General features: G+C 51.6%; 1 protein-coding gene across 1 annotated transcript; it reads left to right on the forward strand.

The window, feature by feature from the left end:
* The first annotated feature begins 37 nt into the window (after positions 1-37).
* P2RX1 (purinergic receptor P2X 1) lies at positions 38-16395 on the forward strand. The gene is made up of 12 exons (XM_004781952.3): positions 38-197; positions 9115-9262; positions 9562-9633; positions 10072-10141; positions 10393-10489; positions 10823-10903; positions 11189-11330; positions 13472-13599; positions 14006-14096; positions 14526-14591; positions 14934-15035; positions 15149-16395. The coding sequence occupies exons 1-12, from the start codon at positions 61-63 to the stop codon at positions 15212-15214; spliced, it is 1200 nt and encodes a 399-aa protein (XP_004782009.1). The 5' UTR covers positions 38-60; the 3' UTR covers positions 15215-16395.
* The last annotated feature ends 3497 nt before the right edge of the window (positions 16396-19892 follow it).

The following is a 19892-nucleotide window of genomic DNA, read 5'->3' on the forward strand; positions in this document are numbered from 1 at the left end:
TCACCTCAAGAGCAAAGGCTGTGCAAAGGACTCAGTTCTCGGGCCCCAGCCTGGCCCACCATGGCACAGCGACTCCAGGATGAACTGGCTGCTTTTTTCTTTGAGTATGACACTCCCCGAATGGTGCTCGTGCGCAACAAGAAGGTGGGCGTCGTCTTCCGCCTGATCCAGCTTGTGGTTCTGGTCTACGTCATTGGGTGAGTCTGGGCCCCCTACCTGCCACGCTTCTTGTACCAGCTTCCAACCTGGGCCTCTCCTCCAGGCTCTGGGAGGCTCCCATGACCCCAAGGAGCGCCTCTTCCTCTTCCTTGGCTGTCATCCTCCCTAACAGACTGTAGGGTTACTCAGAAGGAATGAAAGCCTGCTAACTCACTGTCAAGATGGGGACAGTTTGGCAGAGAGGGGAAGTCCTGCCCTGGGTCATATGGTGAACAAGAGGCAAAGCCGTTGGGCCCTGAGGAACTGACTCACTATTAAGGTCTCTCAAGTGGTGAGTGGTGCCGGAGGCCAGGGCCCTAGCAAACCACAACCAGACTCCTTCTACTTCTGACCCTCCATGCCATGCCAGGCAGAGACACACCCCATTTTCAAAGCCAAACCCCATTTTATAGGACAGGCCCTGTTCCCACCTGCCCTGCCTAAATTAGAGGCATCCTCAGATACTTGAAACCCCCAGCGTAAAGAAACTTCCAAATTCAGAACATCTGGTACCTTAATGGTGGCCTGTCAGGCAGGGATTGGAGGTCAGTTCTGGTCCCAGGGATGACTGCTCCTTTCTAAGCATCTTGAGACCTGTCCCACTGTCCCAGGAGAGCAGAAGCAGAAGAAGTAAGGTAGTGCTCCCCTGCAGTCTGGCCAACCTGGGAGCCAGGACAGGCCTGACCATGGCTTACACATATGTGCGCTTCCGTGAGCACACATGTGCATGGTGGTGTGTGTAAGGATGTGTGTCATACCTGGAGCTCTGTGTGGATGCACGTGTTCTGTGTCTGGGCACATGCCTACGGGGTGGCTGCTGGGTGTTTCCCTATGTCTGAGTACCCACATGTGTATGTCTTGTGGCTAAGGTGATTGGGCACCTGATGTGGGTGCCCCGGCGGGGCGGGGGGGGCATCATGTCTACTCAGGGTGATACAGCAGAGGGTTCTTGGAGCTCCCAGGGCCAATGAAGGAGTTTCAGCTCCTGCTGAGGGGGTTTGGGGGCACCCGGCAGAATCACTGTGCTGTGGGATTCTGAGGGCCCTGTCCCTCTCCTGTCCATGTCCCCATTTTTGCTGTGGGACTAGAGCCCAGCGTGAGCTGACTAGGAGGCCAGACAGTGACCATATCATTCTGGTCCCTCCAAGGCCTGTGATATCCAAAACATCTCTCCCTCTACCCTGTCCGGCCCCCAAGGCCTCAGAGCTGTTCAGGTGGAGTCCAAACCAGGACCTAACCCTGTGCCACTTTTCAGCCTCTGCTTCCCTCCCGTTCACAGACCAATTTGACATCTGTAATGCCATTTGAGCTTGTGAGGAAAACTGAGGACCAGAAAGGAGTAGTGGTCACATAGCAAGTCCCAGCTAGAACTGAGGCCTCTTGACCCCCAGTCCTCAGCACTGCCTTCTCCTTTCCCACCTCACTAGGGCTCTGAGAACGTTAAAATGGGACACTGATGCTCTGATACCAAGCACAGGATGGGCCTAAACGCTCAGCATTAGCTGCATTCCTGACCTTCTAGGCCAGCCCAGGCCTAGCCCATGCTTCACCAGAAGAGGCTGGAGAATATTGTCCTCACTGTGGCCCTATTGCCCCTTATTTCTGCTTTAAGTCAGCAGTGGGAGCAGGGCCAGGGCCCTCTTGTGCATTGGTGACAGACTGTGAGAGGGAAAGTGACAGCCCCCCCACCCCACTCCTCATATCCCGCAAGCCAACATCCGGTCCTGAACACATACCTCCAGTAACAGAGACCTGCCTTCCTCCCTCCTTGCTTTCCTCCCTCCAAGGATAGTCTACTCGGTTTCCACATGGATGTGGCCTCCTCAGGGTTGGTGAGGCTCAGAGACACTGGGTGATTTAGTCTGGATCTCACAACCAGAAAGAGGCTGAACCAGATTTGAATCCAGCTGCATGGCTCCAAATTTGGCCTTCATAGCCTGGAAGGGAAACATCCTGGGAGTGGAGCATTGACATGCCCAAGTCATACAGTGGAGAGCGGAAGGCAGGGTCCCCCACAACACCCACCCCCTCACAACCCCACCCTCAAGCCCAGACTTTCTGTTCTGACTATAACTCTTGCTGTCTCTAGCATCCTTGTGGGGCCTCTGCCCGCTGCTTTGCTGACTGCTCAGTTGCAGACAGAAACCGGCCTGGACTTGGTCTCACTCTCCTGAGTTTTAGTTTCCCAACTGTTCCATGGACCAAGGTTTGGGGGGAACCCTCTAAAGATGCTGTACACAGGCTTGTTTCTGAGGAGGGATGCCTTTCCTTAATTAGCCCTCTTCCCAAGGCCCCGTCCGTCTGAATGTCTGGTCCTGTGGGTGCTGCAGGGTACAAAGGCGAGAATGGGAGGAGAGCCAGACTCCCGCATTCCAGAGACAGAGGCACCAACAAGATGGAGGGTGGGCAGACACAAAGACAGAACCAGACAGAGGGACAGACACTGACATACAACCACTCAGGTGAAGAGAGAGGTCCTGAGACTGAGAGATGGCCAATTACTAAGAGGCAGAGAGGTTGATGTTGAGAACCCAAGCAGACACTGAGAAGGCAAACTGAAGCTGTGTTCTCTATCAGTCACACTCTTCTGGGGAGTCCATGGCAAATGGAGAGAGCAAGTGGGCCTTGAGGCCCTGGTGGTCTGAGCTAAGATCACACTCTTTTTGTCTCAGATTGGTTAATTTGCAGTCAGAACCGTCTCCTGGGAGGTGATGAGCTCTCTGTAACTCAGTATAGAGGCAGTATACATGGGCTGTCATCCATGACCTAACAGGCCCAAACAAGGAGTGTACTGGGATATATCCCTGCCTGGAGAGCTCTGGTTTGGGGAGGACAGAGTTCTGGCTGTGGTATACAGGGGGTCCCAATGGGATTTGTGAATGCTACGTGGTAAATGGAGCCTGTAAACCTTCCTGGAAGAGAAAACAGTGTGGTGGAACCAGCCTTGAGCAAAAAAGCCTGGGGGCTATAAGCCAGGCAAGCCTGCTCTTGGCTTTCTCTTTGCCACTGCCCCCTCCTCCCTCATCTACCTCCACACAGAGCTCTCGAGTTTGCATGCTTCTGAGATGTTTAAATGGGTCCCTCAGCATACCAATCAGGAATAAGGATAGATACAAATTATTGATCAGAAAAAGACATCCAGGGACATTTCTACAGCATCTTCTCTGTGCCTATTGCTGTGCCGGGATCCATGCAACAGAGGTGCGGTACAGGGTGACCAAAGGACAAGTGAGGCGTGGAGGGTGAGTTATCCAGTATTCCTTTGGTTCCTAGAGAAGAGTGGGGCTATCGAGTGGTTTATGCAACTGAAAAAAAAAAAAAAAAAAAAAAAAAAATCAGTAAAGGCTTCAGGCCTGGCCAGCTCCTCCATGCTGAGGGCACAGGAAGAGCAAGTTCTGCAGGGAGATGGGGAATTCAGGTGGGTCCCATTTGGGTTCTCCAAAGAAGCTAGCCAGGATTTTCTCTTCTTCCCAGCTCTACTATCTTCTGGGCTTCATTCTTAGGCAGTCTCTCTGTCCTCATAGTGACAAAATGACCACCAGCATCTGCAACCTGACATCTCACCAGCTTAGCCATCTCTAGGGCATAAGACTATCTCTTTTTCCAGACTTCCAGCAAAACTCCCAGATCTAATTCTTACTGGCAGGGATCAGACCAAATGCCTACTACAAAACCGATTGTTATGGCCAAGGAAATGAAAAACCCTTGTTGGTAGGTAGAGTCTCGTCATGTGTCTACGTGGTCCAGGTACTCCTGCTGGAAATCCGAGAGCGATCAAAGGCTCTGGGGCAGGAAAAGAGCAGTAAAAGATTCACTAAGGTTAGGCTGTGGAGCATGAAAGGACCCAAGGGAAAGGTGGTGGAAGAGTGAGTACAGCCACTGATTCAGGCCTCTGAATGCCAGGCTGAAAAACATGAGCTTTCTCCTACAGATTTTGGGGAGCCATAGAAGGATGTCTAGCAGGGGAAGGCCCAGGGCAAGCAGAGGATGGGGAGGGAGCAGGAGGGCAGGAGAACGCCATGCCAAGGCAGAAGCAGTGAGCATGGAAAACAGAAGTAGTCATCCTGGTGAGCCCCACACCAGGGAGGTGTGTGTGTGTGGAGGGGGTGCCCACTGCTTCGTTTCTGCCCAATATTGCTGCAGCAGTTCACGGCCCAGCACAGCCAGAGTTTTTGACTTCTTAAGAGCAGTGAGAAATTGGAATTTATGAGCAAAAGGAGCCTTTTGGTATTTAGAGGTTGGTGAGTCATTAAAAAAATGTTTAAACATGAATTGTCAGCCTAATTTATCTGTAGACAACATGTAGACTAATCTCCAAACACTCAGTGTGGGGCCCAGCTCTAAACTCAATCCCTCCCGGGCCTGGAGTCTGGTCTTGCCTCTTCCCAAGGCTGCTGTACCCCGTAGCATCTGCCTGGTCTGGTTAGCGCCTGCCCATGGTTGCACCTTGTGTCCCCACCGGCCATAACATACCGTCGCATCCCCACACCAGTTGCCCTGGCATCTGCCTCAGCTCCTCTGTGTCTCAGCCTCTCACAGAAAAACCCCTTTTGGTCCTTAGATGAAAGCCAAGAGAGGGCCACAAAGAATGTGGGGATAATAGGAAATGAGGGTGTGAGGCTTTGGGGAGGATGGGGCAGGCATAGTGCCGTCCTCCAAGACGAGGGCACCAGAGGGGCAAGTTCTGCAGGGGACATGAGGCACTCAGGTTGTTATTAGTGAAATGCTGTAACATTCACCCTTTAGGAATATTCAGTTCAGTGCTTGTTTGTATGTATAATCACAAAGTTGTGTCACCATCACCACTATCTAGTCCACAACGCGTCACTACTCCCAGAAAGAGACTCTGTACTCCTTAGCAATAACTCCTCATTCTTTCTCTCTACAGCCTGCTTGGCCCGCTCTGGATATCTCATAGAAATAAAATCATATGTGGCCTTTCGTGTCTGGCTTCTTTCATTTGGCATAATATTAGTAAAGTCCTATGTTTGTTATAACATGTGTCAGGAGTTCCTTCCTTTATATGGCTGAATACTATTTCATTGTATAGATATGTCACATTTGATTTATCTGTTCATTGGTTGATAGTGATTAGGGTTGTTTCCAGTTTTGCTTCTTATGTATAATGTTTCTGTGAACACTTGTGTACAAGTTTTTATAAGAAAGTATTTTCAGTTCTGTTGGGTATTTTGCTGAGTCAAGTGGTAATTCCATATTTAACTTCTTGAGGAATTGCCAGGTTGTTTTGCAAGGGTTTGAGCTGAGTTTGAGGTACCTGCGGTGAGGGTGATGATGTCTACGGTGAGGGACCAGGGAGGGAGAAGGAATGGGTATCACAAAACATTGTGTCATACAGAAATGTATTTAAGACTGTTGAGTGCAGAATTTTGGTTGGCTTTGTTCACTTCTGTATTTTTAGTGCCCAGAACACTGCTTGGCACATAATAAGGACTCAATCAATAAATACTTGTTGAATCACCAAATGAATGTGTGGAATGGGATCTCCAGGGAGAGTGCAGAAGTGGAGATAAAAATCTGGGGCTGAGAAGCCAGGGGGATGGGGGGACAGGTGAACATATTAAGGGGAATTGCAGACTCAAGACAGTGAAAATAAGAGGATTATTTATTATGTGCCTACTGGATGCTAATTTCCTTAAGGAGAACTCATGGGAAATCCCCCAGTCATTTAGACTTGCTTTCTTCCTGCGACCCAACCCATAGCTCAGTACATAGGAGGGTCTTGCTCATATTTATTGAATGAAAAGCAGCATTTTTGAGGTAAGTGCCCACATCTGTTTTACTGAGAAAGCCAGGACTCAGAGAGGTTTAGCCTTTAGCCTGGTGAGGCTAAAGTCACACAGGTGGTGAGTGGCAGTGCTGATACCTGAATCATGGCTTCTGTTAGGGGCCACACTCTTGGTTACACTCTTGGTTACTCCACTATATAGACAGGGGGCCACACTCTTGGTTACTCCACTATATAGAGAGGTTCAGAACATGGTGAAGCTCCCCAGAATCCCCAAAAGCTCCTCTGAGCTTGGGCATGGAGTCAGGATCCTCCTTGGAGGAAAGAGGCTGAGGAGGGTAGGGGTAGGTGATGCGCCCAGTCTCCCTGATGATAAGGCTGGAATCACTTAGGACTGGAAGCCTTTGTCCTGCCTTGCCTGGTGCCATCTGGGACCTGCAGGGGGCAGCAGTGACCATGTTCAGGCTTGGGAAGGGCCCCTCCTGCGCCAAGCTGGGGGAGAAGCCTGGAGAAGATAAAGTGGAGACCATGGGAGGGAAGAGGAAAATTTGGGTGGGCTGACTTCCTGGAGCCTGGGGCTGGGAGACCACCCTCAGAGACCTAGCACTGACTCTGAGATTAATATGTCCAGAGAACTGCAATGAGACCTGAGCTCTGGGACACAGGAGAGGGTCTTTGAACTCTGCTTGGGCAGTCAGAGCCACAGATTTCCCCCAGAGATACAGAGCTACACACTCTGATGGGTACCACAAATGGTCACACACACACTCAAACACAATCACACTGCATCTCCATTCAGTCTTTTTTTTTTTTTTTAATTAACATTTAATGTATTATTTGCTTCAGGGCTACAGGTCTGTGAATCATCAGGCTTACACAATTCACAGCACTCACCATAGCACATACTCTCCCCAATGGCCATAACCCAGACACCCCATCCCTCCCCCTACCGCCCTAGCTACCCTGAGATTTCCTGAGATTAAGAGTGTCTTATGGTTGGCCTTCCTTCCCCATCCCATCTTGCTTCATCTTTTCCCTCCCTACCCTGCACCACCCCCCTGCCCTGCCTTTCAAATTCCTCATATATCAGAGAGATCATATGATAATTGTCTTTCTCTGATTGACTTATTTCCCCTAGCATAATACCCTCTAGTTCCATCCACATCATTGCAAATGGCAGGATTTCAGGGTGTTGTTGTTGTTGTTGTTGTTTTTAAAGATTTTATTTATTTGTCAGAGAGAGAGAGAGGGAGAGCGAGCGAGCACAGGCAGACAGAATGGCAGGCAGAGGCAGAGGGAGAAGCAGGCTCCCCGCTGAGCAAGGAGCCCGATGTGGGACTCGATCCCAGGATGCTGGGATCATGACCTGAGCCGGAGGCAGCTGCTTAACCAACTGAGCCACCCAGGCATCCCCAGGATTTCAGAGTTTTTGATGGCTGCATAGTATTCGTGTGTGTGTGTGTGTGTGTGTGTGTGTGAACGTGTGTGTATCTCACATCTCCTTTATCCATTCATCTGTTGATGGACATCTAGGCTCTTTCCATAGTTTGGCTATTGTGGACATCATACAGTCTTTCCTGAAGGAAATACCCAGAACTCTCAGTTGTAAACAACAAAAACCAAACCCAAACTGCCTTAAATAAAGAAGGGAATTTCTAAGCTTGTGTAACAGGAAAGTCCAGAAGTAGTTTTTTTTGTTTGTTTGTTTGTTTGTTTGTTTTTTTAACATGAGTCAGGCTTGGCTAGATCCGGGTCCTCAACCATTGTCAGGAGACTGCCCTCTTCCATCTCCTGGCCTAACTTTCCTCGAAGTTGGCTTCATTCTTAGACTTATCTCTCTGTGAGATAGCAAGATGACGAACCATAGTTTTGGTCTTATGCCTATTTTGCTTAGTTACCTAATAGAAAGGATTCTTTCCCAATAACTCCCAGAAAAATCCTAGCCTCATTGCTGAAACTCCCCAGGTTGTGTGTCCATCTTTGGACCTATCCCTGTTGCTAGGGGCAATAGAACAGTGGTTGGCAAATCTTGGTAATGTGCCCCACCCTCCCTACACCCAAAGCTAGGAGGGAGGTTAATTTCATTGACTCTCCCAGACAGAAAATGGAGAACCCAAAGGAACAGGGGTTCTTCATGCTAGGAAGGAAAGGCCAGAATTTTCTAGGAAAGCTGGGAGGCGGGGCGCCAGGGTGGCTCAGTGGGTTAAAGCCTCTGCCTTCGGCTCAGGTCATGACCCCAGGGTCCTGGGATGGAGCCCCACATCGGGCTCTCTGCTCAGCAGGGAGCCTGCTTCCCCCTCTCTCTCTGCCTGCCTCTCTGCCTACTTGTGATCTCTGTCTGTCAAGTAAATAAATAAAATCTTTAAAAAGAAAAAAGAAAGAAAGAAAGAAAGCTGGGAGGCCTCCATCCTGAGACACTCCACAAGGGCCTCAGCTGGGGCCACATAATGCAGAGGGCCACTTACCCCCTCTGTTTCCTTCCTGTCCCCCTTGTCAGGAGCTCCCAGCGTGGCTGAGATAATCCTAGCTAATCTCTATGGAGTGCTTACTGCATGCCAGTCCCCGTTCTAAGTGATTTACATGCAGTAAGTCACAGCAAGTACAAATAGTACTATTATTGTTATTCTCATTTTACAGATGAGGAAACTGAGGCAGAGAGGGATTGAATAGCTTATCCAAAATCATGCAGCCCATGAGTAGTGTAGCTGGGATTCCAATCCATCCTCTCGGGCAACAAAGGCCAGGTTTTCAGCCATCATGCTCTGCTAGTTCTCAATGGAAGAATCTCAAGAAGGAAGGAACACTCTGGGCTTGAGGATTATGGTCCAAGAAGCTTGGTCTCTAGGCCTCAGCAAATCCTGTTCTTGGAAAAGGATCTGAAAGAGTCCTTCAGTGGATCTCCTCTCCAGGAATTAGTAATTTCCTAGTAAAAAGACGGGGGGAACATTAGGTACAGGCCAGCCCGGGGAAGCAGGTGAGGCTTTCCTGCCCCCAGCCCAGATGTAGCTTTAGAAGCAGAGAATGGCTCAGAGACTCATCTGGAGAGGGGAAGGGAAAATATTTGAAATGTCTAGCTGGTGCCAGAAAGGACAGCAGCCCATATAACCTCATGCCATCTTTGAGTGGCCTGGCCCAGCTCTGACTCCTTTAACCCCCAAAACACCCCACAGGTGGGTGTTTGTCTACGAGAAGGGCTATCAGACCTCAAGTGGCCTCATCAGCAGCGTGTCTGTGAAACTCAAGGGTCTGGCTGTGACGCAGCTTCCAGGTCTGGGCCCCCAGGTCTGGGATGTAGCTGACTACGTCTTCCCCGCCCAGGTAAGCTTACTCAGGGGTATACATTCCACCCACAGGGCCTGGCTCAGAGTGGGGGTTGGACTCTGTCCAATCTCCATAGTGGATTAGTGCAGCTCCCCTCTCCCTCTGGGCCTCAGCTTCCCTGACTGTCAATGAGGGGCAAAAATAGATTGTAGTAGCAACCCATTCTGATGTCACGGGGTATGGAGGCTGCTGGGTACCAGGTGGATTCCAGGGGCTTGTTGGGCCAGTGTTTGTGTTCTCGGGGCTGTTCTCCCAACTCGAGCTCTGTGCTTCCCTCCCCTACTCCTCATTTCCAGGGGGACAGCTCCTTCGTGATCATGACCAATTTCATTGCGACCCCCCACCAGGCTCAAGGCTACTGTGCAGAGGTGAGGACCGCCATCCATCCCCTCTCCCTGCTCCTTACAGGGGAAAATATCATGGAAGAGGAAATTGCCTTGGGCACTGAAGACAGGCTTTCTCAGGGCAAAGCTATGGTGGAATTTTAGGCATCGATTCACACAAAGTAACAGTCTGCTATTGATAGTGATGCTTCCCTCCCAGCTGTGTGTCAAGCAAGATGCTGAGCCACGGTGCCCACCCAGTCCACACAAGCCCTAACGTCTCTGGTCCCTGCCAGGTGACACTGGCATAGCTTGGCATGAGCCCAGAGGGGTCCTGGGAGGGTACTGGGGAAGGAAGCTGGAAGCAAAGTTCACCCCAAAGCTAACACTGCCTCATGATTTCCCTAGGGCTCTGGTGGTGGGAGGGGCTCTCCTTAGGACACTACTGAGAGGCCTGGGATCAGCCACTCTCCCTTCCCCTAGCACCCAGAAGGGGGTACATGCACAGAAGACAGTGGCTGCACTCCAGGGAAGGCAGAAAGGAAGGCCCAAGGTAAGGTTGGCCTCCTCCTGTCCCCCTGCACAAGCCCTGTTCAGCTCCAGGCTTCCACCACCAGGAAGTCCCTCCTGCTCTCTCCCTTCCTGCCGTTCTAACCTTGGCCTGCCCTGTGCCAGACCCAGCCACATTTCTGTCCTCAGGCTTCTGGCTTTTGCTGTCCCATCACTGGGGGCTCTCAGGGATGAGGGGCCTCCTCTCTGTCCCCAGCTTGGAGTGGACACCCATGGGTTCCTCCTTTGCTCCAGGCATACGCACAGGCAAGTGTGTGGCTTTCAATGACACTGTGCGGACATGTGAGATCTTTGGCTGGTGTCCTGTGGAGGTGGATGACAACGTCCCACGGTAATGCCTTATCCATCCGGGTAGCTGGGAGCAGGTTCCCCGGCCCAGACAAAGGGGCATCTGGATCCGTGTTCTGGAAAGGATCTGTTCTCCCTTCTTCCAGCCCCACACTTACCCCATCTGTATGGCCCAAGCCAATGATCCCTCTGGCCCCTGGTCAAGGGACCTGAGAGTCCATCATTACAGCACATCCATGGCCCCCCACCCCCGCCACCACTCCAGGGCACCAGGGAGATCCCATGGGTTCTCATACCCCCATACCCATGACAAACACTGTTGGGCACATGGGGGACTCCCGAGGAGAGGAGAGTAAGTGAGGACGGGGTCCTCCAGCCCTGCCCTTCTCCAAGAGGCCGAGAACTTCACACTCTTCATCAAGAACAGCATCAGCTTTCCACGCTTCAAGGTCAACAGGTTTGTGGGAAAAGGGGGCAGAAACACAGGCACCCACCTCCCCCCTCCAAGGCTGCTCCAGCTAGTCTCAACTGTCTCTGTCACCTTCCACTTTGACTGATTTCACTTTGGGGGAAGAAGCCTGAGCCGGGCTCCTGGGGTGGGCCACCTTTAGTCTCAAGGGCTGTGGAAGGGGGGTTTGTGGAGCATGTGAGGAATCTCCAGAGCTTTGGGACATGGCGGTCCCCATCCCCCCGCCACCCCGCAGGCATCCTGCCGCTACCGATGTTCTCCACCCCTATGTAGGCGCAACCTGGTGGAAGAGGTGGATGCGGCCTACATGAAGACCTGCCTCTATCACAAGATCTCGCACCCACTGTGCCCCGTGTTCAAGCTCGGCTATGTGGTACAGGAGTCAGGACAGAATTTTAGCACCCTGGCTGAGAAGGTACGGTGCCAGGTTAATGAGGAGGGCTAGGTCCTGGAATCAGCAGGTCAAAGAAGGCTTTTCCATCCCAGGTAATGCCCTCTCAAGCCTCTCAGGTATGGGCTGAGTATCTATATGGATTTAGTCCCTAATATGGGGGAGTCCTGAGGGTCAGGCCTGAGTCCTCAGCAGAGCCTGGTTGGTATGGATCTGACACAGAGGAGGGGCCCAGAATGAATGGTTATGGGCAGACATTTTCACCCGGATGTTTGCTGAGGTCACACTGTTTTTTAAATATGGGATGAAGGCAGCTTGAATTCCATGCTCTATGGCCCTGAGAAGGCCTGTGCCCTGCTCAGGAATCTTGAAAATTCCAGAATCTGGGGCACCTGGGTGGCTCAGTAGGTTAAGCCGCTGCCTTCGGCTCAGGTCATGATCTCAGGGTCCTGGGATCGAGTCCCACATCGGGCTCTCTGCTCTAGGGGAGCCTGCTTCCCTTCCTCTCTATCTGCCTGCCTCTCTGGCTACTTGTGATCTCTCTCTCTCTCTCTCTCTGTCAAATAAATAAATAAATATTTAAAAAAAAAAAAAGAAAATTCCAGAATCTGGGATCTGTACAGTCACCTGGGGTTCCAAGAGAAGCAGTACCTTGTAAGGAGCACAGACCTGTCTGACTGGGTTCAGATCCTGGCTCTGCTCCTAATGAACAATGTGGTCTCAGACTAGTTAGTCTCTTACCTTGAGTGTGTCTGAGCTTTTGCACCTACATAGTGGGGATAATAATAGCACCAGGCTTGTGGGGTTGTCTCAAAGATCAAGTGGGTTCATGCATAGGATGGCGCTTCAGTACTGCCCGGCATGTGGTGACTCTGGGTACGTGTTCTCACGTGATCATCATCAGCCTTTTCTTATCGTTGCCTATTTAGGGGTGGAAATCAGCTTCTTTTCTGTGATATCACACATACACACAAAACTTGCTCACAACACATTTATCTAAAACAGGGATCAGCAAAGTTTTTCTTTAAAGGGCCAGAGGTTTCCGTTTTGCAGGCCATATGGACTCTGTTCCAACCTTATTCAAGTCAGCTGTTAGAGAGCAAAAGCAGCCACAGAAAATATGTAAACAAGTTTGGCCCTCTGGCCTCAGTTTCCCAAACCCTGGAGGCGGTTTATACTGGAGCAACACTTCCACAACCAGAAAGCTGAATGTTAGACTTCCCCGTTCCTAAAATCTCCCTGCCACCTGTACTAGGAACTTCTCACCCCTCACTATCATCCACAGATCCTTGTATATCTACCTCCTGCCTAGTTGCCCAGCTCCTCTCCTGCTCTGACCACTTCCCAGCTCTCCGGTTGCTCAGCCTACCCCCACCTGTCCCCGATCCTCACCTTGCTCAGAGAAGCTTCACTTTCTCAAGTTTTCTCTTCCTAACCCAGGTCTTTACAGACTCACTCTTTAATTCAACATTATTTACTTGCCTTCCACACTGTAACTTTCAGGAGTTAGCAACAAATGAGACAGACAGCCCCACTCTCACAGAGTTTATAGTCTTAGAAGAGATGGGTTAAGAATCACACAAAATGAATATATGATTTCAAAGTGACAAATGTTCCAGGAGAAAACAGAGGGTCTAACAGGCACACGTTTTTAAAGATTTATTTATTTATTTATTTATTTGACAGAGAGACATCACAAGTAGGCAAAGAGGCAGGCAGAGAGAGAGAGGAAGGGAAGCAGGCTCCCTGCTGAGCAGAGAGCCCAATGCGGGACTCGATCCCAGGACCCTGAGATCATGACCTGAGCCGAAGGCAGCGGCTTAACCCACTGAGCCACCCAGGCGCCCCCAGGCACACGTTTTTAGACTAGAGGCAGTCATTAGGGAAGGCCTCTTGGGGAAAGTGACCAAAGGATAAGAAAGGGTCAGCCTCGTGGAGCTGTATATGCAAAGGCCCTGAGGTAGAAAGAACCTGGTATATTCTAGATACCACCAGAAAGTCAGAGTGTGATGGGTGGGAGGTGGGGCTAGAGAGGGCAACAGGACCTCTCAGTGTCTCTTCTCAAACAAAAAAATGCTCCCCACTTCAAGAGATTGCTGGCACCAGCATAAGACAGGAGTTTCTTGATCCTGAAGCCTGGGTTTTAAACACCGGTTTCCCTGCAGGGCGGGGTGGTCGGCATCACCATTGACTGGAACTGTGACCTGGACTGGCATGTGCACCACTGCAAACCCATCTACGAGTTCCATGGACTGTATGAGGACAAAAACCTCTCTCCAGGCTTCAATTTCAGGTGCCTGCCAGGACCCCACCGGTCCACCCTTCCTTGGGCTCCCAGAAGGTTGAGGGTTTTTATGTGAGTCTTGTACTCCCAGAACCCCTTGAGGCCCAGTAAGTGTCCCCGGGAAGAAAGCAGAGGAAAGTGGGCAACTCCCACTGCAGGGAGCCTGCAGGGAAGAAGACCTTGGCACCCTGAGCCCCCACCCTTTGAGGCCCCCCTGGCCAGGACTGGCAGGGGAAATCACTGCCATCAAGAGTTAGGGTGAGGATTGAATACAGCATTCCTGGAATGAGGCCTGGGGTGTTGGGGGCATGGGACTGTCCTCACGGACCTCTGAGGGCTCCTGCTGGACTCCAAGAACACTGGACCCCAAACTGTTCTCCACACCTTCTTCCACAACCTCACCCTTTCCCCCAAGGTTTGCCAGGCACTTTGTGGAGAATGGGACTAACCACCGCCACCTCTTCAAGGTGTTTGGGATTCGCTTTGACATTCTCGTGAATGGCAAGGTGAGCGTCCAGTGTGAAGGACAGCCAGAGACACGTTTTTAGTTCCCGTGAGTGCTTGTTGGGTGTCCATGGTTATAGACAACAGGAAGTTGACTGGGCTTCATTCAGCAGTTTTACTGCTGATAACCAATGGGCATGATAACCACTGAGGGCAGGTCTTTCCAGCCAGTGACCTCACCTCCTCCACTACCTCCCTCTGTCCAGGGAAGCAGAGCCAAGGTCAAAACCAAGGACTTCTAACCAGCAGCTGAGACCCCACATAGAGCCAGAGCTGTGCGGAGCAGGCTGTGGAGCTGGCTAATGGTGGGGGTAGAGGGTAGCAAGGGGGAGCTCCTTGACCCAAGTCTGGCCTTGGGGTTTCTGAGGAAGGCCTTTTCTACCTGGCTTCTTCTGACTGTTAATCCTTCTTTCCCTGGACCCTGCCACCAGGCTGGAAAGTTTGACATCATCCCCACAATGACAACCATTGGCTCTGGCATTGGCATCTTTGGGGTGGTAAGTGCTAGGGTCACAGGGTCATTGTACTAAGGTCAGTCCCTCCCCTTCCACATCTCAGTGGCAGCTACCACATCCTTACTGAGCCCAGCCCACCACCCCAGACCCACAGTATGTCTGAAGAAACTGAGGCCCAGAGCTGGGGCAGGACCGAAGTGGGAGGGGGTGGTCTTGATCTCCCAAGGGACATGCAATGCCTCATCCCCCCTTCTAGAATATGAGGTCTAGATAGAGCAGGGTCGAGCCAGGCCCCCCAGCCAGAAAGGATTGAAGTGGGACATGGAGGGTTCTGTCCCTGCCCCCAAGATTCCCATGCTCTATCTGCCCCTTCCTTGCCCTCAGGCCACGGTTCTCTGTGACCTGTTGCTGCTCCACATCCTGCCCAAAAGGCACTACTACAAGCAGAAGAAGTTCAAGTATGCAGAGGACATGGGGTCAGGGGCGGTAAGAGATTTCCCTGATTGGGGCCTTTCTGAGGCCTTAGGTCCACATGTCCGTGTTGGGGGGCCAACTGCTTCTCTGAGGCTGACTTTTTGTTCCTTCCAATGCTTACACAGGGCGAGCGCGACCCCGCAGCCACCAGCTCCACCCTGAGCCTGCAGGAGAACATGAAGACATCCTGACCCTTACCCCCTGACTCCTGACTGGACACAGCATGAGGCTTCAGGCAGGGGCCCTGGTGGGGTCCCAACCAGGACAGAATGGTCTCTGCAGGAGCTCTCTGCCCTCTTAGCCAGGCAGGCACTAGGGTCTTGTCAGCTCAGTGGGGACACTGGGAGGGACCTGTTCGAGTCTGGGCTCTGGCCCCAACTCCACAAGCCACAAGGGAGCTTTGCTCCAGCCTCAGCCACTCCTGGTCTAGAGAGCCTGGGGTTGGGCAGGCCTCCTCTCACACTCCTCTATCAGAGCTGTGTGCTTCTCGCTCTGGGCCCTCAAGCACTGCACTGCCTCGTGTCTCTAGGTTCATGCTTTCCCATATGGCAGACACTAGTCACGATGAGATGACCATTTAAATTTATATTAATTTAAACTGAATAAAATTTAAAAATTCAGTTCCTAAAACTAGCCAGCCACATTACAACTGCTAAATAGATACATGTGCCTAATAGCTGCCATATTGGACCACATAGAATATTGCAGAAAGTTCTATTGGATGGCTCTGCTTGAGCCCTGTTTCTTACTGGTCCCAGATTTTCCTAGGGAGCTTGTCAACATTGCAGGCACCTGGGCCGACCTCAGATCTCCCGAACCAGCATTTCTAGGGCTGGCCACGGAGATGCAAGGATAGCAAACTCCCCAGGCCATTGTAAAGGCTAAAGTTTAAGAACTGCTCCCGATTGGGTATCAGATTTTGCCTGGGCCTGCCTGACCTGGCAGATGCAGGCTTTGAGTAGGTGTGTGGTGTACTTCCAAGCCACATGGTGTTTCCTGTACACACCCTATGTACACTCTCATCTACATGCACAACCCCCTCCCATCCACACTCTGGCTTTGAACAGCTAGGGCCCTGCAAACACAGCCATCTGGACAGACCTATGCCCTCAAGTACAGACACATGGTCCACGCAACAGCACCTCCACAGAGCTAGGCTTCTCCCTAAGTGTGTCAAGCCGGGACAGTCCCTTCTAGCCATGAATCCTCACTCAGCTACCTCGGGTTGGGGTGGAGCCCTGGCCACCCCCTGGTGTGCGCCCCCTGCTTATGGCCCAGCCTCAGCACCCAAGGCCTGACCAATTCTGTCTGAACACAAGGTCTGGGGAAAGTGAGAGGTGGTGTACAATAAAAGGAATGAGGACAGACTTAACGCCTTCTGTACTTTTCCCTGTCTGAAACTAGGCGTCCCCATCTGTGGAATGCAGGGTTGAGCTGAGAGATCTGTGAGGTCCTCTGGATCTCTTGTTAGACAGTGTGGTGAGTCGACACTTAGGCCCTGAGCCCAGCAGGGTCAGTGTTGGAGGTCAGCTCACCTCTGTCCATGGGCCACTGTACCCAAACACTGGAGCTCCTTCTGGTCCTCCATGTACCCCTAACACAGCTTTGAGAGGCCTGGCACTCAGACAAGCAGATATTCTCTGGAGTGGCCTCAGGAAAGCAGGAATAAGAACGGGGCTGGCTGCTCCCGGAGAGAGACTTGAGGGAATCCCAGAGAGGGGAGGAAGGTCTTGAATGGAGATAATGTGGAAGGATTCCCCAGGGGCCCTGCAGTGGGCAAGACCTGCAGTCTGGACCTGTGCCCAGTCAGGGTCTCTGGGACCCCCACCCCCCATCACCAAATTCCATTTAGACCAGTGCTCTCCAACAGCAGTGATGGAAACATTCTCTATCTGTGCTTTCCAAAATAGTAGTCACTAGCCACAGGTGGCCACTAAATGTTGAAAACGCGGCTAGTGAAACCAAGGAACTGAATTTTTAATTTTATTTACTTTTAATTAATTTAAATCACCACACATGGCTAGTGGCAGTAAGAAATGATATTGGACGGCACAGGCCAGGCCTCTCCCTGTCCTTCAGGCCCTTGACTTTCTACCTTCTTCCCCAGCTAAGAATCACCCTTTAGATTTTACAAGAAGGGAACTCCTTTTTCCCTCCCTTTGTTCTCCAGTCCTACCTGCTTTTGCACCTCCTGCCCCCTTCCTTCCTGAATGATCAAAGGATTCCTCCTTTGTAGCCAACCCTTCTATCTGGCCCAGAAGCCTCCTAGCTAGCAGAGGCTGCCTCTCCTCTCCAATACCTGCATTTGCTCCTCTCTTCTGCCTCCTCCTGGCCCTTGTTCCTCTGCAGCTCTTCCTGCTCTACCTTCCTGTCCCCATTCCGGAAAGACCTACACTTCTATACTTCCCTCTGCATCCCAACCTCTGCAGCTGGCTGCCAGCCCCCACCGCCAGTTCTCCTAAATGCCCTTGTCAGGTTTACCAACAGTGTCCTTGCTGCCAAATCCAAGCAGACACTTCAGCCCATATCCTGCTTGGCCTGTCGGCCTCTGACATTGTTGACCAAGCCCTCCTTTGTTGAAAGATTTCCTTCCAACAGCTCCTAGAACCCACCCTCTCCTGATTTTCCAGCCAGACCAGTATATACGGAAAAGAGTTTTCAACTGCAGCTCTGCCAAGGGTCACTGTATGTCCGTAGGCAAGTTGCTTAACTCTTCAAGCTTCTTGAGGTGTCAGGGATAATAACAGCCTCTACTCAGGTTGGGATAAGATAAGATACGTATATGTAAAGTGCCTGGCATACCAGTAGCACTCTGCCTCTTCATCCAGCCTCCCTTTCGATGGTGGAGTCAGCTGGTTGTCCCTGGGTATCTATCCTCTCTGTAGTGATGCAACCCTTGGTTCTTCACGGGGTATGGGGCCGCCTAGCATGGAAACTGCATTTCCCAGCCTCTTCTCCCTGCTGGGTCTGACCATGTGACTAAGTTTTAGCTAATGGGATATATGTGGAAGTATCATGTGACACCTTTTGGGAACTTTCCTTAAAGGAGAGCTGCTGCGGATCCTTTGCCCTCTTCTTCATCCTTGTCTTTATCCACTGCCTGGAATGCATATGTGATGGTTGGAGCTCTAGCCACCACCCTGAACCATGAAGACAAGAGTCACACCCAGAGGTTGCTGGCGTAGTAAGTGGAAAGAGCCACCTCTGGAAGGTCCTTGTGGAGCAGAGCTGACCTACTTACCTTGGGTTGTATTCTCTGAAGCTCTTATGTAGAATTTCTGTTACCTGAGTCAAAGTTGATCCTATTTGATACAGAAATCTTTCCACCTTAAAAGCAAGTATTCTGTCCTTGGCCTCCGCTTTAGTTGCTCTGAGTTATCTCACCCTTTCCCATGGCTACACTTATAATTATGGGTCTTTTCTGACAACTTCCAAAACTGCCTTTCTGGCGCAGCCCTCTTTCCTGAACTCTAATCCCACATATCCAACCCGAGTGCCGTATCTAATTATTCATTAGACAAACATCTTTTGAGCACCTACATGCTCATGTTGTGTCAGACTGCATGTTGGGTGCATTAGACACAGACCCTGTCCAGAGGGGGAACACACAGGTAAACGGATGCTAAGTACATGGAAATCCCTAGGAGGAGCTATTAACCCATGCTGGGCACTGAGGACATCATAGGGAAGGACTCCTGGCAGAGGGACATTGAATCAAAACTTGAAAAGAGTTAGACAGGTAAGGTGGTTAGGACTGAGATCATGGAGGGCTTGTTCGGACCTATTCTCAGGGTACTGATGAGCCACAGAAGATTCCTAAGCAGGAGCTGACTTAGTTAGACTTGGGTTTCTGAAAGATTGCTCTGGCTTAACAACAACAACAACAACAAAAACATTGCTCTGGCTGCCAAGTGGAGAAAGGCCAGTAGGAGGAGTGAGACTGGATGGGGATGGGAGGCTGGTGAAGAGACTGCGGTGGCAATCAGTCAAGGTACACAATGATGGTGGCCAGAGATAATTAAGAGCCAGCATGAGCAGGGCTGGTTGTGGCTAGAGTGACTCCTCGTCTTCTGGCCTCAGACTAGTTTTCTGGTCCCAGACAGGGACACAAGAGGCCAGGTTTGGGGAATGATATGGAACTCTGTTTTGGGCAAGTGGTGGGGTGAGGTGCCAAAGGGTTCACAAGTGAACTTAGCATAATTGAACCCGGAGTTGGTGAGGGATCCAGAGAAGAGGTACGGGGATGGGCACAGTCCCCAGGAATTGCCACCGTGAAGGTCAAGATGTTCTGACCTCTGTCCCAGCAGGCCATTCTTGCTCCCTGTTTCATAGAGCTCTTCCCCAAACATGAATCCGACTATGACCCCAGCACTCTGTGATAAACCCCTTCCTCTTTCCCCTACCCCCCCGGCCTCGCCCCCCTCAGCAAAAGGCTAAACTCCCGAGTCTACCATTCCTGGCCTTTCTCCCTGGCGCTCAGCCTCGGCCTCATCCTAGCCGCGGATCTCACTCCCCCCCCCTCCTCGCAGGCACCGCGTATCTCCACCCCCACCCCCCAAACCCTCACCCACGTTGCGCCCTTGCCCCAGCCAGGCCCAGATGGAAGGAGACAAAGGGTTTTGGAGAGTAAGCACTCTCCAGCTCAGGCTAAAAGGCCCAGGCCGAGGGTTGGAGGCATTTGGGGGGAGCTCAGGTAGCTTTCTAATTGGGGCGTCGGGGGCGTGACAAAGTCCAGACGCGCCACAGCCGGAGGGGCCCCTCCAGAGCCACAGCCCGCCGCGGCCCCGCCCCTCCAGGAGCCGGCGGGAGTGCTAGGCCCTGATTGGGCGGCGTCGCGGGCCGCGCAGCACCACCGAAGAACGAGGGCGG

Source organism: Mustela putorius, unplaced genomic scaffold (genome assembly GCF_011764305.1).
Source record: "Mustela putorius furo isolate JIRA1106 unplaced genomic scaffold, ASM1176430v1.1 tig00000867_pilon_pilon_pilon, whole genome shotgun sequence".
NCBI classification, from domain to species: domain Eukaryota; kingdom Metazoa; phylum Chordata; class Mammalia; order Carnivora; family Mustelidae; genus Mustela; species Mustela putorius.